Consider the following 21,784-nt stretch of genomic DNA (forward strand, 5'->3'; position numbering starts at 1 on the left):
CGGCAACGAACAAAGTAACACAAAAATATGCTGGTGGCTAACCTTGTTTGATAATCGATCTCGCCGATTCATCGCTCTGGTTCTCTTTTGACATGCGCATTCCGATAAAAAAAAATAATTCGAAATTTTCCTTATCTTTAAATATTCAAAATATTTTCAATTACAGATTCAAATTATTCCGTTGCGTGCAAATTCATACAAATTCATTCGAATTCAGTTTATTCAGCATTTAACAATAAAAACTTTTTTTTAGAAACACAATTTCAACACATTCAGCAAGTCAAAAGATGATCATGCTTCTCGATTACCTCGAGCATTCACACTTCCACTCAAGAGATATTACCGAGTTTATGTATCGAATGATATCGAGGGCGACGGTAAGTGAAATGATACAAAACAAAGTCGATAGTTGCTGTAAGGCTCTATATCGCCTTTGCTCACCTTAACAGATGACGGTACTTTGGTGTTTTTACCGTCGTCGAATACATAAACTCGCTATTGATAGGGGGTCGGCGAATATGACAAATTTTCTAGGTAGTCCCCTAATTAAAAGCCTATTTTAAATGAAATATGAAATACACTTTAAACACCTCTGCCACTGCTTACTCCACCCCGGGCTAACCACCGTTTTCAAATTTATCCCGCCTCCTAAACTATTCCCTTTTTAGTGGTCTTCTGTAGACGATAGGATCACCTATTCAAAATAATAAAGTTGACGCTCTATAATTCAATTTTCAAGGGGAATTGGAATCTATCGGATAAAGCTTATCGAATAAGGTAGCGTCGTTTATGAGAGTTTCTTGCAACCTCGTCCCCGTGTATCGTTCCAGGCTTTATCTACGTTACTGATTGACGGCAGAGAGATATCTAGCGCTATCAGTAAGAATCAAAAAGCTGATAATACGCAGAGAACGAGGTTGAGTTTCTTGTTGACGGGGACTTCAAATTTCATCGAATAAGGGAGCCTATCAAATAGTAGAACGTCGAATTAGAGAGCGCCAACTGTACACCACTCTCAATAATTTTCCCTCGACTGCTTTATAATACACCTTTCCCGTAATTTGTAAAACAGTTGCTCGCGCATAATTTGTTGCTCTCCGCCGTTTGGTCTCTGGAAGGTAAACAAACCCGTTTTTACCTGCGTTTCCTTAGGGAAATTTGACTTTGTGAGCTTTTCTTATGTTCTGTCGAACAGGATCCTCTCAAATTTTGATGTGTTCTTTTTATTTATGATATTATACTACCTGGAAAGTTTTTTCCCAAAAAATATCGGTATCAGGAGAAATGAAGCTGAAAATCCATCACTTTCCCCCTAACCTTTTGCCGGCCGCCTGTTTACCTCCTAAACAATTTTTTACACAATAGTGGAGCGTGCTATTTTCCGCGCCATTTCTGAGAAGTTGGAATTACGGGAAATTGTATTATCTTAGATTCAGCCTTTACTACATATTAAAACTTCTCAAAAATCCGTGATTTTCAATGAAAGTTTCAACAGTTTACTACTGAAAAATGATATTTTAATGTAAATTGAAGCATAAAAAGCCATTCTAGCAAATTTTGGCGTTATTTACGGCCCTAATTGGCGTAAGCCCAAAATCAGGCTGTGGCGTAATAAGGGCCGGCGTAAAAGGGGCCGACGTTAAATTAGGGCCAGCGTAAAAAGGGCCAATAAGGTAACATAATAAGTTTAAAAAATTCTCTCCCCGAAAGTGGTTGATATCGAAATAATAGGGGTGTGGTAACTAAAAGTTATTTTTCTCACTTTTTCTTCTTCGAAAACCCTATTTTTCCAAGAAACAAAACTTTCGGTCAATTCTCACTGTGGAAAACACGATAATATATATCTAAACTAGAAACCACTGGGATTCGTCAAGGGTGCATTTTTGACTGAGTTTACCTAGATGATGAAATTGGGCTATGTCAATGGTCAATTTATAAGATTAACGGGTTTGAGATTTCCCTTTTATCTTTTGTTGTTCCGTTATCTGATATTCCAATGGTGGATAAGTGGCCGCCCACGTTAAAGCTCTAAAGGTGTGAGTCAATTTCGCACCGAGAGGAAAGGTAGTCGGCTTTTGATTTTCTTCATCCCCAGTCGGTTTAAACTACCCTTTAGACATGAACCCGGAAATTTTGGTTGGACCGAACAGTTCCCGGAGATGGGATATGGTACAGGCATCCTGCTGCAAATTCCGTGACACGGCTTGCTGAAATTCCGTAATTCAAACCTTTTTTCCAAATTTCCCGACCTTTTAGCGTGTCTGAGAAAGTTTTCTTCATCCGTACAAGATATGTTTTCCCCAGGCTTATCTTGTTACCTACCCTTGGCACCAAGACAGTGGCCTTGCCAATACTTTGACAGTCGAATACCTGAGCCTTTAGAAGAAGACGAATCTATTTAAAAAAATATTTTTCTTTTGTAAGATGTTTCTTTCAGAAAAAATAACAACAAAAAGCAAATCCTTAATACTTAAAATTATCCCAAAAATTAAGTGTTTAAAATATTTACAAGTGAAATCCACTTTTATAAGCAGTTAAAATAGTAGCAGATTTTTATGGTTAAAAAAAATTATCCTTGATTATATCGAAACAAAAAAGGAACAAATTATACTTACAGTCTGTAATTCTTTAAGAAAAGTGACAGGAAAAATGACGAATACGATTAAAATACAATTGAAACCACTTTGACGCTTTCGATTGAAAACGAGGATAGAGAAATTTAAAGTTCTCTCTTTGATTACAAGAAATTCAAAGATGCTCTATTATGCTCTAATGTATATATCATTAATAAACTATAAATGATTTTTATATACTCCATAAAAACACCAAGTATCGTCCACATTATTTGCTATAGTAGCTCGAAGAAGTCGAATTCACGATAACAGTGAAACGTATCACAATGATAACAATAATGATAATTCCACAGACCAGACCAGCTATTCCCAGACCCTTTGCTCGTGATGATTGACTTTGTGCTTCAGCATAGTTGCCAACTGCTACGGCCGAATCAACCTGTAAAAACAACAGAAGTAATGTTTTGATGTTTTGAAGCAATTTCAATTTGACACTCATGTGTCGCAGGGGTGCGCACCCACTGGAAAAATTAGCAGAAATTCCGTTCTCGGTGAGACAAATACCCTACAATTTCAGCCCTATTAGCAGTATTTCCATCCCTATTTGAAATTCAAAATAAATAAAAAACATGTAGAATTTTCGATCTGTGAGACATGTGATGGTGTAATTTACCATCCCTGTTACAACACCCATCGTTTGACGTTTTAAAGACCTTAACTTGGGGATCCTAATTTTTGCCAGTGACATAACGTTAGAACTGAGTGAAAATAAAGAACCATGGTTTAACTCATTAAGGATAAATTACGTCTGCTTAGTGGATGAAATAATTTAGTGAGTCAAACCATAATGCATTTCATTAGCTTAATAAGTACATTGCATGATTTGCCGTGACCGGGAATAAAATTGCGACACGTTTGGCAAAACTTTTTGAAGCCATCATTTGTCAAGTTTATATTTTAAATTTTTTACATAGGGTTTAGCAAAAAGCTTTGCATCCTCAGAGCTAGGCTTTCATTAGTTTTCATCAATTAACAAACAGTGACCGCATCTTTGTTACATTTGTTGACTTACCCTCGAGGAAGCCATAATGGCAGCGATACCAATTGGCCAACAACAGAATAAACAGACAATCCATGATAAAGCCATGTAATTTGGTGGTGCCGCTTGGTGCACAATTTGCGGTTGTGGAGCCATACCGCCAGCCATGATGACAGTGGTTGAATTGGTGGTCATACTATTCTGTTGATGCTATAGAGAAAAAGGATTATTAGATTTTAAACTAGAGAAAAAACCACAGGCTTGGGCACACAACGTTTAACACTTTATATTGGATTCTTAGTGAGGTAAACGGCTAACTTTCATGTCACATGCCTCATTGCAGGTGAAAGTGACAAAAATGAATATTGTGATGGTTTGATATCAAACAGATCCTTGCTCTGGCTTTAACCCATTCTAACTTACTATCTAGCCCTAGGAAAAAGAAAAATGAAGCACTGAAGTACTACACAACAGAAAATGGTAAAAAAGTTTCTACTTACATGTTGTTGGGGCATGGGTTGTTGAGCGGTATACCCTGGTGGTGGTTCAGGGTATTTTCCACTGGGTGGTGGTTGCTGGTGTGGTGGGTACCCATATCCTGGTTGAGAGGTGGGTGGGTACTGCGGTTGAGAAGTGGGTGGGTAGTAGGGTTGAGAGGTTGGTGGATATTGAGGCTGAGACGTTGGTGGGTAGGGTTGTGAGGTGGGTGGGTACTGTGGTGCTGCTGCAGGGTTGTATGGTGGTGCTAAAAAAGAAAATAATGTTTTTTAGTGAATGGTTCAGTGTGGGCTGTTTTGAGGGAAAAGATCTTGCCTAAGGTAAAATCTTCATAATTTCATGGAAAAAATACTTCTTTATTCAATAGAATTCCCAGGGGTAAAAAAAATGGTAACCAACTTGGGACTCGTTTTTTGGGAAAATTTTTTCCAAAATTTGCGAAAAAGTGGCCCTGACTGGGACTGAAATTCCAAAGTTTTATTAAGTTTAACTCTATTTTCTAAATTTTCCCAAAAAGGCAGCCTACGACCGGCTGCTTTTTCTATTTTGGCGTTTTTGTGACCCTACCTGGGACTGATGGAGATGAAAATGGTACACTGACCAGCGGTACATCTCTGTACCCCTTTTTGCCCAAATAAACCCCCCCCCCCTTCTGGGCCTCTGTGAAATTCCAGTTCCTACTTCGTTTATAAAAAATGGTACAAATAAAATGATTACATCATAAAAAGTAGCACAATTATTACGAATTTTTATTGATAAATTCTCTGTCGATTTTCCGGACACACTGTAGTAAAATGTATGAAATACAGTTGACTCTCGCGAATTCGAACTCGGGCGGGGATCTTATTTCATCAATTTACAGAGAGATTCAAATTCTAGAAAGTATTTTAGAGGGTTTCTCCTTGACAGGGACTGGGAATAAGTTCGAATTATAGAAAGATTCAAATGATAGAAGTTCAAATAAGTGGGAGTTGACTGTACAAAGAAAACGCCTTTAATTATTTCCAATTAACGTTAGAGGTGATTACTTTGCATTTAAAATTCTACGAAAATTATTCTTAGCAAGTAATTTATAACATCCTTTCTGTCAAGACTAATGTGTTGATGCTTGCATGCAAATCGTTCTATAGTAAGAGACATATTACTAAGGTAATGTTTGCTCCCTCATTTTTTTAAAATGCTGAAAAAGTAAGTTTAGGCGAAGAAATGTGCGATTTTTTGAAAATGTATTATTTATTTTAAGCTAAAAATTGACAGATTCTCCCAAAGTATTTTTTCTAACTTTTTACACCCTTACAGTGTACTTTCTCTCATTTCAACCCTTGATGAAGAGCACTTTCGAAAACGGACATATAATGATAATGATAATGATAAGTTAAAATAAGCGAATAACGTTTTATAGAATATTTGTATTAGCAGAAAAATTATATAAAAATTACAAAGAATTTTCAAGGTTGGTTAAGAAAAGGTCAATGCAAGAACTTCGTGGTGCTTAAAACTATCCTGGAGATCCATGCTATGATTTCTTATTCTATATACTGATGGCGAAATATATAGCATGGTATGGGCTGACAGTTTGAATTTCCCAGATCCTAATAACGGTTGAAAACATAGCCAATCAAATTTTGTTTTTCTTTTACTGGTCACACTTTCTTAGAGAAAGCGCAAGTTCCGAAATTTGTTTTCTATTTTAGTAATTGAGGACAGCGCTAAATTCGAATTTCCCACTGTAAATTTTTTGAGGCACAAATCTGCCTAACAGGTCATACCCGTCCTGTATACATCAGATTATAAAAATACAGGACGGGTTTCCTGGCTAGCTTAAAACATGTCGAAGATGTTGACATGTAAGAAAGACCAGCAGCTTTGAATTTGGTTTTGAGTCGGCTAATTCTCTTGCTGTGCCATTCACGAAACAAAATAGCACTAATGAACTATTGACAATATTCTTTACATCTCATTACATTATGTTGGCCTATGTTCGAATTTCTAACCTTTCGTGTAATGAACTACTCATTATATCCAAATTCTGATCATTAAAAGCCACAATTAATGAACATAAACTCGATCACCCAGTAAACAAGGAAATGTAAGGAGAGCTCTAACGCAATTTTATAGGGGAAAGAAATATTTTAGATTTCTGAATATTTCTACACTAGTAGTCCTTCTTATGACTTTATGGATAAACTTTGAGCAACAAGGAAATGTAAAACATAACGAAAAAAATTTCCCCTAACCCTAGACTAGTAAACTAGTCGGTTATTACTTATAACCTTATAATAAAACTGTCAATCAAATAATTTAAACACTAATTAAATATTCAGCGCGCATGAGAGAAAAGGAAAATAACCGACTAGAAGCTACTTCCAACGCCTTTTTTTCTTCACCTAAAATCGTAAGGAGAGACATACAGATTTCTGTATGTCTGACCCGTGCGGAATTGCATTTATTTTTCTTTCTGTTTATTGCGTTTTTAGAAATTCTCATTTATTTATATGTTCTCATGTTCAATGCTACTATGAAATATCATTTAGTCAAAAAAGTTGGATGGATTCTCAAAAACCTAAAAAAAGTTGTAAAATTAAACAACGTTTTTTGAGGGAAGTAGCTTCTAGTCGTTGAAATTCAGAAAAGAGACGCAACTTCACTGTTTCGATTCTTTTTATTTGGAGCTTGATTTTTTGTATATGGGTCTGTTTTCAACGACTAGTTTACTAGTCTACCCTAACCCACGCAAAAGTCATTCAATTGTAGTATAATTCTAAAAACGATCAATTACTTTGATTGTTGCAAGTCATCTTAAGGTTTACCAAAGAATTTCACAATTGACTCTCTCTATGTCGATCTTCAGAGGGACCAAGAATTTTCTTCAAATTAAAGAAAGATTCGAAATACAGAAAGCATTTTATACTAATTTCTAGCTGGAAGGACCAATATTTTAGTTCAAATTACAAAAAGAGTTTTATTTTTATCCTCATAGGCATTAACTTTTTACGACCATTTCAATAACTTAACTTTAAACTTGTCATATTTGATCAGTTTATGAAATTTTTCAATTCACTATTTTCACAACTGATGATTGTAGATGTAGAAACATGAAACTCAGAGTCTTGTGACAAAAAAAATTTGTCTTTTTTTATTGATTTTAGTTCAAATTATAGAAAGATTCGATTAGTAGAGGTTCGAATTAGGGAGAGTTGACTATGTAAATCATTCCCAGCTGGCACACATCGTTGTTTCAACGTTCATCTAACGTTATATGGATGTTGTGAACGTTAGATAAACGTCGAAAAACAACGTTGTGTGTCAGCTGGGTTCCTACACCCCTGTCTCACAGCCCCGGTGAAACCTTTGCTTTATACAGCAGGGATAAAAATTTTGATTGAAATCTCAATGGGGATAAAAATTGTGCCAAGGTTAAAAAATCCAATGGTGATGGTTTTGGGATGCAATCTCTAAACAATGAATTTCTAATGGGGATGAAATCAAAGTCAATTTCTCAGTGGGCAGAAATTCTAGGGTATGTGTGACTTTTAGAAATTTCGATTGAAATCTCAATGGGGATAAAAATTGTTCCAAGGTTAAAAAATCCAATGGATATGGTTTTGTAATGCAATCTCTAAATAATGAATTTCTAATGGGGATGAAATCAAAGTCAATTTCTCAGTGGGCAGAAATTCTAGGGTATGTGTGACCCTGGTGACCCTGGTTTTCCTAGCTTTCGTCGTCGGGCCGGGCTTTGTAAAACTCTCCAGACAGATTATGAAGATTATGAAAATTATGGAGACTCAGCTGTATTTGTCCCATTGGTGTTACTTTTCGTTAATTCTTAAAACCCTGTCTGAATTTACGAGCTTATGTTAAACTACATAATTTGAAATCACACGACGTTAAAACGTTAAAACAGAGAGATGTTATAACAAGCAATCTTTTATCCCCACTGGTATCAAACTTTAACATTCCACCCCACTAAAAAATCACCGGTTTATTGAGACAGGGCTGTTCGTTAATTAAGCATTAAACATTCACCTTGACTACCCATAATTCTTCTTTATATCTCTTTCTTTGCCAACAAAAAAACCAAACTCTTTTTCTTCTTGGATTTTTCTTCTTCTTTAGTAATAGTTTACCTAAAAAATGTATGCACAAACATAGTTCAATAAAAACACTTCTAAGCATCAAATTTTCATACATCAAACAAAAGAAATATTTCTCAAAAAAGATTTTTGTTTAAAAAATTCGACCGTTTTGAATTTTACGAAATCTCAGTCGAAAAATATAAATCACAGACTAACGACGTTGTAAAAGTGAAACCTACCTCCCTTTAAACTACACGTTTTTTTTCAACTGACTGAACAAGTAAAGTCAATACTGGAACAAACAAAAAGTATTATTTTATGATGAGGTTTACTTTTAGAAATTCTTTCTCAAAACAATGCTCTATGGTCATTACAAAATCACCATTTTTTATAAGAATATTTCTTACTCCCATTTTAAATTTATTAACCATTTGAATGAGAGTTTTAGAGGTCGATCATGTACTACTATCATTTCTCGATTTTGATCGGTATCGATCAATATCGATAACATGGTTATCGAATGCGACCGTCTGGTTTGAGATTCGATTCTTAATCGTTAAAAAGACAGTAGTGATATCGGACGCCCCATCCCTGTCTCCGATATTTCTATCAACCGAATGAATATTTTTTGATGGGAATCTTCCAAAACATTATTAATCACTATACCATTATAACCGCTGGGGCCCAAAATGATTTCATCATCAAATACACCCCTGTCTCAAAGAACTGCATCGACCCAAGCCAACCCCACTTGAAAATTTCTATCCTCATTAGAATTTCAATAGGAATGTTTATCCACACTGAGGAAAAAAAATCCATCGGGGCTGTGAGACAGGGGTGTTAAAACTATAAGGCTTATGTTATGAACTTCAGGACGTCAGCCATTCACAAAATTACAGTATTTCTAGAATTTTGGAAATCTTGATTGATTAAAATTGCTATATCAGACTTTTAAAGATTTTGGTTGTTTTTACATTATAGCCATCAATGGGTTGCCAAAGCTACGGATGCATTGATGCAAGTAAACCAGGTTGCAAAACAACACACAAGAATCCAAATCAAAAATACCCAGGTACAGTAGACTGCCGCTTATTCGAACTTCTAATATTCGAATCTTTCTTTAATTCGAACTTATTTTTAATTACCGTGAAAGAGAAACCCACGTAAAATACTTTCTATAATTCGAATCTTCTAATTCGTACAAATAAAATTCCCCGTCAAAGCTCGAATTAGCTCACGTCGACTGTAGCTTGCTCGTTCACGTGGATGTTACAAACTATAAGAACTGTTTGTATTCTTATATGAAATATTACACAGTGCAAATATTAGCAATTCAATACTCGTCACTTCGTCACAAAGTGGTTGAAAAAGGGTATTCAAATCTGGTCTATTGTTTTATCGAATAATTACTGTAATTCATCAAACACACAGCTCTAAGCTTCCTATTGTATTATGAGTTTAAGTTATTCTAAGAAAAAAGTTTTTTGCTTTCATCAAAAATGCTTTGATCAGCGAGGATGTGCTGAAAGAGTTTCAACATAAGAAAATTCCTTTTTTTGTGTGTGCTGTCCCAATTAATTGCAATATAGTGTAATCCGACCTTTGTCCTTGAAATCAAAAGAAGCTATGCATACACTTTACATAAATCAATCTTTAGATTTTAAATCATCTTATCTTATTGAATTTTAATCGGATAAAAACATATTATAGTTGACGTTTTGTGAAAAAAGTTCATACATTTTTATTTTGGTTCAGAAGGGATTGGCCCTATTTAAGTACGGTATTTGACAAAAAATGAGACGGGAAAACGGTATTTTAAAATCAGACGGTGACGGTATTTAAAGTCTGTCCAGATATAATTGGCAGTGGAAACAAGAATGCCTGTAACTTTTGATAGTCAAATATAATTATGGAAATTTTTTTTGCTTGTTTTAGAGAATCAAAAGCGCTATATTTGAATGTATTTTTGGTTGAAAAATTCGCGATTTTTAGCGGTTTAATTTGCGATTGTAAAAATTGAGCTTTTTTTCTACTTAAGCTATAACGTTCATTTTTACACCAGTGGTAGTTCAACCTTAGGTTAAGAAGTTTGTTAAATTTCAAGGCAAACAGAAAAGTCCTTCGGAAGATATGGGACCCGAAATACCCCTTGGTAGCACTTTTCTGTGAAATATCAAATCTCCAACTTATTACTAAAAACGGGGGTAGTGATATGATTGATGAAACAGTTTTTCGATCATATAACACATTTTACAATCTCTTTAATGACCTCATAGCCAAACTGTGTTTAGTGTTTTGGGAATTAGCAAAATTCTTTAATGACTTAAAAATAACAAAGGCAATATAAGTTCATGCTTATCCTTTCAATAAAAACAATTATACTGTATGATTTCACTTCGTTTCGAAACAATCAATGATACCAATAATTCCAATGCACCAACACTTATAACATTTTCCAACTTTTAATTGCAATGTTCAAAAAAGATAACATAGCCCCCGTTTTTAGTAATAAGTTGGATATTTGATATTTCACAGAAAAGTGCTACCAAGGGGTATTTCGGGTCCCATATCTTCCGAAGGACTTTTCTGTTTGCCTTGAAATTTAACAAACTTCTTAACCTAAGGTTGAACTACCACTGGTGTAAAAATGAACGTTATAGCATAAGTAGAAAAAAAGCTCAATTTTTACAATCGCAAATTAAACCGCTAAAAATCGCGAATTTTTCAACCAAAAATACATTCAAATATAGCGCTTTTGATTCTATAAAACAAACAAAAAAAATTTTCATAATTATATTTGACTATCAAAAGTTACAGGCATTCTTGTTTCCACTGCCAATTATATCTGGACAGACTTTAGTGTTATTTTTTGTCATCATGCCGGTATTTTAACCTCTACAAACCGGTGTGCCGGTGTTATTATTTTTTTCAATTTTCGGGATTCCGGGATTCAGCAAAAATTTTGATGGGGAAACGGTACAAACCCCTACAACCCCCCCCTTAATTTAGGGTCACATGCTGCCGAGACTAAGTAACGGAGTTTGAGGTGGATTACAATCAGGGGAGGATAGTGAAACCTAGCTTTTGAAAACCAGGGCCGATAAACGATTCTGCGACGCAAAGAGGTCAGTTTCTTGAATTTAGATGTATCGTTTTGATGTTCCCCTTAAAAACAAGTACATCAGAATCATCAAAATATCGTCCCCGGTGGGAAATTATCCTCAAATTTTTGTTCTCACTGATAATAATCAAATAAACCAATCCTCACTGCAAAATATTTGATATTTTTCCCATCCCCACTGAATTTTCTGACCAGAAAACAAAAGAATATCAATCCCAAGCCATAAAAAATATGGGAATATCAATCCCCATCGAGTTTCAGTCCGTTATTTTCATCCCCACTGGATGGAATAATCCTACCGGGTCTGTGAGAAGGAGGTGTGATAAGCCCCCTGGGTTCGAGGGTGCAGATTTCATAAGATTTTTACAATCCTTTAGTGGGATTCTGATGGACTAAAAAAACAGCCTTCAGAACGGGTACGATACCCTTAAATTAAAAATTTATAAAGGGTATTTCTTTTAACCAGCGCCCTCAATACCAGGGCGAACATCGGTTTTTTTTAGATGTTATCTGATAATGATTAAGCTGTTTTTGTTTAGGTAATGGCAGGGGTTAATCGACAAATAAATAAATAAATAAATAGATAGAGCATGGGAACGAGGTTGGCTGTTAACAAGATTACTAATCCTTCGCTTAATCGCTTGAGATTCGCCAATGACTTTTATATACCATTCTTACACATACTCTAGCAGCATGACTCCGGAAAGCCTTTAAGTCCTTTAAGCTAATAGATCGCATTTATCATAATACACCTTTCAATCGTAGCCGCCAATTGCCGCGCGGGCATTCTTTGTCCGCTTTATTCCACTAAAACCGTCCCAGTCCTTTTTTCGCACCTAAAGACAATAGAAAAATGTGTCAAAAAAGGATTGGATCGAGTTTAGAGGGATAATTAAATAATTTGAGTGATAAAAATAGATTGGCTGACTGGTACAGACTAATAGGAACCCTGCCAATCTTTTAACCGTTTGTTTTTATAGCCATTCTGATCTGATGATGTTGTAATGAGCTGTTTTTCTTACTCTATTTCATTAAAAGGCCTAGTCAATGTTCGCGTCTTTTTTATAAGAAAAAACTGTATATAAGAACATTATGGGTTCGATGGCTTATCAAGAACAAGTTAAAAAAAAATTAAGGCTTAAGTAAAATGCCCAATATTTTAGGAAATTGGGCAAAAAAACTCTCAAAATGGTGAAAATAAAGAATATTTTAAGAACATTTGTAGGCTTGTTACTCAAAAAGTGAAGAACATCCGAAAGCTTCAAATTTTTTGAACATTCTTATAAAAAAAACGTGTATGTAAGATCACTAGTTGAAAGCTAAGCTCGGAGAAATAGGAAACTCTAATCGGCTGTAATTGAAAAACAACCTTTTTGCTGACATCATCAAAAGTCATGATGAATTTCAAAGAAAAATTTAATGATGTCATCTGAGATGCAATTGATCGGCATTAGGTTTTTGCTGAATAAGTACTTGCGTAATGTTTTGTTAACCTCAAACCAAAGTGATGCTTTTGCTTTCAATATTTTGATGATTAAGCATTTTTTTGACTTGTTGTGTTTTTAGAAATAGCATGTCTATAATAATTCCATGGCAGTACCGGAAACGTTAAAAATCAACCTATCAAATTTTTAATTTAAATTTGGCAATCGCAATAGCCTTTACATGAAGAGCATTTTTCAATAACTAAACACGTAAATTTTGAAACTGAAGGGTCGAAAGGGTTTAAAAGGCTCAAAATCAATTTAATTTACTTTTACCGAAATTTTCCTCAGATCTTTGGTTCTAGACTGGATAAAGTTTATGTACCTCGAAACCCATATTTGATGTATTTTTATCAATTTTATAAGATTTTTTGGCCTTTTTCGACGAATTTTCTTCCTTTCATTAAAATTCAACCTTCCTTTATATAATAAAAGGTCATTTAGACAGCTAATTATCATTTTTAATGACTGAAACGAAGATAATGATGTATCATGTAAGTCTATCTTTCTTCTTTCCAATGAAATAGGAATGGTTCTTTTAAAATTTTTATTTCGAGAAAATTAGTTTTAAAGAGAGAAACCTTTTTGTGGCGCACCCGGTAGTGCAGTCTCTTGAACCTTACAATGCCTTGTAAACCTTACTCCATAACTCGAGAACTTAAATAATTTTGCGTTCTCCGGCGTGTTTGAGTTATAGAGACTCCACTGTATTTCCATGGAGTAAATTTGATCCCAATTTCCTCAATAGATGCTTGAATCACCCTCGAGGCTTGAATCTACTGATTGAATTCATTGCACTGGTAAATCTGTTAAATAGCATAACGGGTTTCATTGTATAAATGGTTCTAGGAAGTCGTGAAAATGGATAGCCAGATTCTAAATTGTTCAAACTTATAGATGAAGCGATTTTTATTACACAAAAACTTGTTTTGATATTTTGAATCTACACATACAAATCACAGTCAATATAATACCTGTTTTTGTATGTATGCTGTCGTTTAGAAAATATTTACAAAGCTAACGAAAAAAATGACGGAAAAATTTAAAAAAACAAAATATTCCTTGACCAAATCAATTATACATGATAAATTCTTTGATGGTGAAATTTCAATGGGTACCAACGGGGTCAGTGATGCAAGAGTCTTTTAAATACCATAAAATCAGCTAGTGCATAGTTGTTTTTTACGAATTACATAAATCAAAGTAAGCCTTGTTTTCTTATAAAAAAAAACTGTGTAAATCTAGTCCCAATTTTTATGTTTTTAAGCTTTTAATTATAGTAATTATCTGAGTAGACAGACACCAAAACAGTGAATCTTATGATGACCAAAGTGATGATGACAATTCCACAGACCAGACCAGCTATTCCCAGACCCTTTGCGCGGTTTGATTGTGCTTTAGCTTCGGCGAAATTACCAACGGCAACTGCAGTGTCGACCTAAAAAATTAATCGAATGTGTGAATGATCTCGTTAATTACAATTATACAAGCCCAAAATACTCTTTGACTAATCGATATAAGAATAATTTTTTCTAATAGACCTTTTCATAAATTACGCCACGAACATCACTTGCCTCGTTTTGAAATTATTGCCATGGTGATTAACTCCCAGCGGATTTTATTAAAACTACTTTCTTTTTATAAGAAAATCATTTACTGTCTCAAGCGACATAATCACCATGGTAATTGTTTGAAAACGAGGCAAGTGATGTCCGTGACGTAATTTATGAAAAAGTTTATCGCAAATGTCTCAAACAGCTGTCTTTTAGCACCATATGAATGAATCCTTAGAGCTCTAATCCAATAAATAAAACTAGATAAATTAAATTTTTAACAAAGTGTATGTATTTCCCTTAATAGGCGCTTACCCTTGATGAAGCCATAATGGCGGCAATACCGATTGGCCAACAACAGAACAGACAGACAATCCATGATAAGGCCATATAATTTGAAGGGACTTCACGGATAATTTGTGTTTGTGGTTGTGGGGCGGTCATACCGCCCGCCATGATAACGGTGGTGTTGTTAGATGACATTTGACTCTAATAGGTGAGAAATTTATTTGTAGAAAGCCGCACTGTTGGATGTGTGACAGTATCTGTCTCAGGGAGATTTTGTAGAGGGTTTATAGGTCATTAGTCAGGCCTGGCGGAACAACTGTTTAGGTGGGGAGACTGAATGCTTAAAATGAGCTAGGAATTTGAGAAAAGAATCTCATTTGCTCAAAAGTGGGGAGGACTAATCTACTTTGTGAGGTCAGGTGTTTTTGTTTTTTTTTCTAAGATTATGAGCTTGGATTCCCAGGCTAGGTCTAAACGAATGACTTTGTTTGGTCAAAAAATGGAAAAGAAAAAAAAGAAGAAAGCTCGCAATTATGATCGATATACCTGTTGCATAGGTTGTTGTACAGGTGCGTAGCCTGGTGGTTGTGGTGGGTATTTCACATCCATGGGCGGTGGGTATCCGCCATACCCAGGTTGGGAGGTGGGTGGATACTGCGGTTGAGAGGTAGGTGGGTACTGCGGTTGAGAGGTGGGTGGGTAGTAGGGTTGAGATGTTGGTGGATATTGAGGCTCAGATGTCGGTGGGTAGTATGGCGGTGCTTCTAGATATGAAATAAAGGTTAAATGAAGCGATGTTTACACCGCAGTTACAATAAAAAATTACTACCGCAATCGAGAGATTTCCTTGACTTGCTATGGGACAGGGGTAATCGGGTCGTTAGCTAATAGGTCAGTTTGAACCTGCTTGGGATTGGTTGTTAACTATGTAGATTAATACAGTACTTCAAATTTACAGTTTTATTAGAAAACTGAGGCTTAAGATCGCCAAAAAAAATAAGAACAATTTAAGAACAATACTTACTGAGCCTGGAATTACTAAATTTCAAGCAATTTAGGAGTAAAAGAAGTAAAGATTGGGTTTAAATCCTAGAATACCTTAATTTCACATTATAAATAAGAACAGGATAAGAACAATTTAATGCTTCAAGTTACAAAAAAAAATAAGAACAGTCGAGCCTCAAATTTACTGGTTTGTATAAAAAAAGTGTATTGATTCGAAAAAATCACCAAATTATTGAGGCCTATAGAAATTTTTGCTTTTTTCCCTTTTTATTTAAGTTTTTTTTTAATCTCGTGATCTCATCTTCTGTAATCAAAGAAGGAAATTCTTGAACCGCCCTTGGAGATCGAATTAGAGAGATATACATAATCAAAAAGTTATTTAATTAATCGAAAAGTTCTAAAAGTTTTGGATTTAACACAGGTTAAATCGCGGTTTAACTTTTATTTGATAAGCGCTACATCATTCTAATGGTGGTTGCCCTCCCCCAACTGAGTCTACTTTGCTCATAACCACGTGACGTCATGTTCATAATGGCCATCGCAACCTTGCTCAAGTCACCTTTGTAACTGAAAGCTGAAAGCATAAAATATTTTTTGCCTCCCTCCCTCCCTGTAGTTATGGTTGTAGGTGATCCTCACATATGTTAATATTGTATTTATTGAGACAAATTTTCCCCAAAATCTATTATTCGAGGATTAGCCATACTTTTGCGTCAAACTTACTGAACTTATATCTACCGACTCACATTCATTTTTCAGCCGACTTACTACTTGATTGTCTTCTAACCCTAATCTAAGTCACAGTCAAATGAAAAGTTAAATAAACCAGCCGAGGCTGGAAGGTCAGCCAAAAGAGCTAAGAGGGTTAAGGGTTAGAGGGTCAAAGGGGTGAAAGGGATAATTTTGATGAGATGCGAGCAAATGTTAGATCAGCGTTCGATACAATTGCAATTAGCTGCCGGTTGTAAAACCCAGGAACCTCGCTCGTTTGGGATGTTAGTTAGTCTAGTGTAATTAAACTTTTTGTTCATTTTAGTCAGTTTTTTAGCTGTTTCTCTTCTTAATTTTATTTTATTATTTAGTTTGTTTATGTGTTTGGAACTGCGGGTCGGTTTTAGATATTGCCTAAGGGAGACTGAGTGTTGGGTACCCGTAACATGTGTAAAGTCGCTTTGAACCCGGTCACAAATCCGGGACTTCAGGCATAGTTTTTGTTTTCTATTTATATATGTGTGTTGAGAGTTGTTATTTGGTGGTTTTGTGTTTCTTATTCTTTTAAATAGACCTTTTCGCCTTTCCATCCGCCATATTGAATTGTATGCAAAAATTATGGTTGCCGAATTGCCGTGGTGAAATTCCCTTAGAAAGTATGCAAAACATATGCAAAAAGAAAGTATTAAATAAAAACTTACATGCATAATTGGCATTACATTAAAGTGTAATCTTGTAGAAGAAAGATTAAATTTGCTTCTCTTGAAAACTAAAAACAATTATATTCACTCATCTCTTAGAACAAGCACTTCAAAAGACTATAACATTAGACAGAAACTCAAACTGAAAAATCACCCGCGAAGGTAAAAAACAATCCTTATTCGGCTGACGGCAAATTATTCTCCTGGGAATAGAGCCGCCAAATGATCAAATCAAAACATTGATAAAGTGTGACGTCATAATTACTGCTTTCAGTTTGCGTGTTTTGAAAGTTTGATGTGTGTACTCCGTCTTCGTGGAATTTTTTAATGGCATGAAAACAGAATATGCAATGTCTTTAAGAACAAATTCCTAAAAGGCTCTTGTTGTTCTGTAGATATTTCCTTTTTGATTGAGAAATTCCATCTTTTATTGTTCTAATGATTATAATATTTATTTATAAGATGCTTTGTTGTCTTTTTAATCTTTGTGTAAACTTGCATATGTTTTGCATACATTCCAACTAAATCCAACCACGGCATTTTCGTTCCTGTATTTTTGCATACAATTCAATATGGCGGACGCAAAGGCGAAAAGGTCTATTGACCATCTCTCTTTTGTTTCAAAGTCAATTTTTCTTATTGTATTTTTCATCTGATATTGGAATGATTTCAAAAAAATAATAAATCAAAAAATGTATACTTCAAAAATACAAAAACATTCTTGTCATTTTAATTTAGATCTTTTTAAGCTGCTTATATATCAAATCTTTTCCTTTCCTTAAAATGACTGATATTACATCTTCAGTATATATATAACTTTGTGAGAAATATTTTTATCCTTCATAAATTTCTAAAGCAGGAACAATTTTAGTCTGTATACTTTACCAAATTCCAATATATAACACCTTGTCACAGGGTTTGAAATAACGGTCGGACATGTAGTCCAGCAGAAAAACAATGATAAAACCATGCATAATTATTACAATATGCATGATACAGTAATTATGCATCGCTCTATCATTGTTTTTATGGCTGGAGTACATAATTATTCAACAGGACGTCCTTTTTAAAAAAAGGTCTATTCCATATCAATCGGTAGATACTCTACCTGCTGCCGTGGTACAGTAAGTCTGAAAGCTTTTCCGCTGCTTTACTGGATTCCCAATGTCAACCTCTGCACGCTCTGTGTTTACAAGTTTTCAAATCGAAGTAGCGAGCCGCGTGCTAAGGGAGAGTAAACCGAAAACCAGTTTACCCACGGTTGACGGTTTCTCAATTTTTTAATTCGGACAAGTCCACGCCGATTCCCTTTCAACAAGATGTAGCTGCTTCTTTAATAGAAAAATATTTTCGATCGACTGACCGGACGACCCACTTTTTAAAGTAGAAATGACGGGAACCAAACAATTTTTTGCAATACGCCTTATATAATATGACTGAAGCCACAACCTTGCCGATACACAGGACATTCCGGTGCAGTTTGCCAGGTGCGCAAATATATGGATAAATCACTGGACAAAAGTTCCGGTTTAGTGTCTGGTGTACTTTGTTTCCTCCGAGAGAAAAATGTACCAGACAGTCCGGTGTAGTCCTGTGTGCACTTTTGAAAATTTAATGAAGAAAATACCAGACAAAAGATACAGTAACGCCGGAATGTACGGTGTATCGGCAGGGTCGTCTGAAGCCAACGTCCAAGTCCAAAAAAACACGATTGCATCCAGTCTTTATCAAATTTAGACAGTAGCTGTACTTTTGTATACTTTATCAAATTCCAATAGCATTATAACACCATCAATCCCCCCTCTAGAGGCAAACAAGAATAATATGTTTTTATTGCAAAAAAACTAGCTACAGAAAATTCAACATAAACAAAAACTTGAGCAAACGGCTTTAAACCTTCAAAAGATGTAGAAAAAGAATCCCCTTGATGAAAATAATGTGTTTGATTTGCCGAGTTAGAAAAATAAATGACAGAAATTGAAGCTTGCAACAGACAAACAGATTCACACTTGAAATACTTTGGAACAACACTTTATCGGCTTGAGCCGCCATCTTGAAACACCACTATGATCGTTAAAAACAACACACGCTAAAAGTACCCAAAAAGTTAGCCCGATCGGAAGAAAGTTTAGAAATCAACGTGAGATCGGTAATCGGATTTCGGAAATCGGTTTTAAAAGTTTCAAAATTTTGATCCAGAGCTTCACCAGCGGGAAAAAAATCGCGGAACCGATTTGAAGGGTCACCGAGGCTGACCAATTAATAGTTTGATAGTTAAATAGTATATCTTACCTCCTTTTTGATCCATTTTTTAAAATTTATTTTTGTCTGCTCAAAGTTTGTTTTGAACGTTTAAGAGTCGCTAGAATAAGACTTTTGAACTAATCGTGTTACATCGTGAAGAATCAACGAATTTGTTCTATTTGTTTTTTGTTGAAAAAGTATTTACACAATAGTTTACTTTATAAACAACATTTTAAGGACCTGAATCTACTCATAAGAATCATCTTGCCTTTTTTTACTAAGAAAGTAATTTATGTAAGTGAAATCGGGTTACACCTCAATATTTTATCCCAAACGCCCCCCGGGGGGGGGGGCAGTCAGGCAAATTGACCGAGCGACGGGTATGTGCGGCGGTTAAGGGTATGTTTTTCAAAATATCATAAATGCACTGTAAGGGTGGGCTTTTGATAAATGCACTGTATGGGTGGAAATTTCAGCAAATCTAGGAAAAATTGCTAATTTTTGCTCAAAAATCTTGATTTTTTTTGCTCTAAAAGAGTTTAAAATTTGAAAGAATACACTGTAAGGGTATGAATTTCACCGATTTTTTTCTGCACTGTAAAGGTGCAATTCTAAAAGCCATTTTTTTCCTCAGTTGGTAAACTGACGGTATGGTGCGCAAGGTGCGCAAGGTTAAAGGTTCGATCCCCGGCCGGATCATACCAAAGATGGTATTACAAATGGTACTTGATGCCTTGTTGCTTGATGCTCAGCAACCAAAGAGAAGAATCATTGGTAAGTGGGACCATCTAGGGAGAATGAGTGGCGCCCTCCCTAACTTTGGGTAGATAGCTAGTCGGGTCACCCTCGACTGGCCTCGACTGTGGTCTTACTTAATAGATTCCCGACCGCCATAAAATTAGCCTAGGTGTTCCTCGTTAGCGTTCTTTGACGTCAATTTTAAAAGAGCTTCTGCCAGGTTAACATACCTTCATCCCTTGTGATGTTGACAGCTGGAAACTTGGATAAATGCATTTGTAATAGTAAGTCACAATTAAAACCACCTCTGAATAGTTTTATGGTATTGTTAAGATTTTTCCTAAGAAAAGAATAGGAACGGGATCTATATTCTTGTAGAAAAATAGATTCCTATGTAAAGTACATACGAATTCTATGAATAAGTGGGGAGGTATCATGTTACAAAAAGTACCATAGACAGACTGTTTATTAGTGCTGATTTTAATATTGAGCAATACCCTATATATTAGAAAGACTTTATCACGACTGCGATGGAGTCCGAAAAGTTATCAAAGCGTTCCTTATACGGAAGAATATATTCTTTCTTGTGGAGGATTTTTTGGAAGATTTTCACTTCGTGTCATCATGTCAAGTCACGTGAAGGGAACGACTCAATCTCGTGTGCAAAATACACGAAGACTCTCTTAAAGTTTTGCCTAGTTATTCATTTTGTAAGAGTACAGAAAATAGCTTTCGCTTAACAAATTTCTCCAAATAAGTCTCAAAACTAGTGGAAAAACACCCTTGTCAATTTTCAAGACGATTTTTATAAAAAGTGCCTGCTCAAACAAACCTATTGTAAATTTCCTCCTTTCTCTCAGTTATTGCCGACCCCAAAAAAATATAAGTGTTTTGATTGGTCGAGAGCATCGAAATATCTGCGATATTTAATATTTCACATGTGCGAAATATGACCGCGTTGACTTTTGGGAGACTGGGTAAGCGGCGGGAGAAAAATCAAAACAAAACAGCTGAAAATAACTGAATGGGAGTCAAAGGGAAAATGCAACAAAAATTCCATAAAAGACACTAAAATCAAATCTGATGAACTGTAAAGAAATGTGTGATAACCAGACAGTTTTTTCATAAAATATTTCTCGTATTGCACTCAAAGTCATGCGATAACTAGCACATACCACGAGTAGAACGTTTTTATTTCATATTTCTAACTTATCTTTATACCGGGTGGTTCAGAAAAAACATGTCGAAAATTAATTTTTAAATTACACAAAGAGTTTTTTATGTAGGTCTACCAAAATTTGCACAGTTAAAATTTGGGCATATTTAAAACTTCGTGCAAAAAACTGGGCTTAAAGGATCAAAATTGAGAGAACTGCAAGTATTTTAAGAAATAGTACAATTTTTCTATTGCAGGAAAATGAAAAATTGACGTCAAAAAATGAAAATAGATCTGATAAATCCAAGTTTAACAAATCAGCAAATTGAAACTTTCATTCAGCAATTATTAATTAGTGACATTTTAACAAATAGAATAATACCATTATAATAATGTTCATTTAAAAGTCATTTTGATGCAATTTCCTTCTTTCTCAGCAACCTGCTTCAAGCGAGGCACAAATTGTTTTAAGGCCTTACGAATTTCAACAACATCACTAGCCATTTCATTCCAAACTCTCTTTATTCTTCTTTTCAGTTGTTTTTCATTTTCAAACGGTTCATTGAATCGATTTTCGTAAACCTTGACTTTAAC

At 35.1% G+C, this 21,784-nt stretch overlaps 2 protein-coding genes across 3 annotated transcripts; both read right to left on the reverse strand.

Moving 5' to 3' along the window:
* Positions 1–2,397: 2,397 nt before the first annotated feature.
* LOC136803368 (protein SPEC3-like) lies at positions 2,398–8,464 on the reverse strand. Its single transcript, XM_067060092.1, has 5 exons — positions 8,429–8,464; positions 8,140–8,240; positions 4,113–4,357; positions 3,646–3,822; positions 2,398–3,012 (listed from the first exon to the last, which is right to left on the reverse strand). The coding sequence occupies exons 2-5, from the start codon at positions 8,150–8,152 to the stop codon at positions 2,842–2,844; spliced, it is 606 nt and encodes a 201-aa protein (XP_066916193.1). The 5' UTR covers positions 8,153–8,240; positions 8,429–8,464; the 3' UTR covers positions 2,398–2,841.
* A 5,215-nt stretch (positions 8,465–13,679) lies between these two features.
* On the reverse strand, positions 13,680–20,397 carry LOC136803369 (proline rich transmembrane protein 1B-like). 2 transcript variants are annotated; one of them, XM_067060093.1, is made up of 4 exons: positions 19,345–19,473; positions 15,182–15,399; positions 14,663–14,836; positions 13,680–14,232 (listed from the first exon to the last, which is right to left on the reverse strand). In XM_067060093.1, exons 1-4 carry the CDS (start codon positions 19,358–19,360, stop codon positions 14,065–14,067), a joined length of 576 nt encoding a protein of 191 aa, XP_066916194.1. In that variant the 5' UTR covers positions 19,361–19,473; the 3' UTR covers positions 13,680–14,064. The 2 variants fall into 2 exon arrangements, with proteins under 2 accessions (XP_066916194.1, XP_066916195.1); XM_067060094.1 differs by lacking the exon at positions 19,345–19,473 and adding an exon at positions 20,265–20,397 and having other exon boundaries at positions 13,967–14,232.
* Between the last annotated feature and the right edge of the window lie 1,387 nt (positions 20,398–21,784).

The sequence above is a fragment of the Clytia hemisphaerica genome, unplaced genomic scaffold, assembly GCF_902728285.1.
Source record: "Clytia hemisphaerica strain Z4C2 unplaced genomic scaffold, Clytia hemisphaerica genome assembly, whole genome shotgun sequence".
In the NCBI taxonomy this organism is placed as follows: domain Eukaryota; kingdom Metazoa; phylum Cnidaria; class Hydrozoa; order Leptothecata; family Clytiidae; genus Clytia; species Clytia hemisphaerica.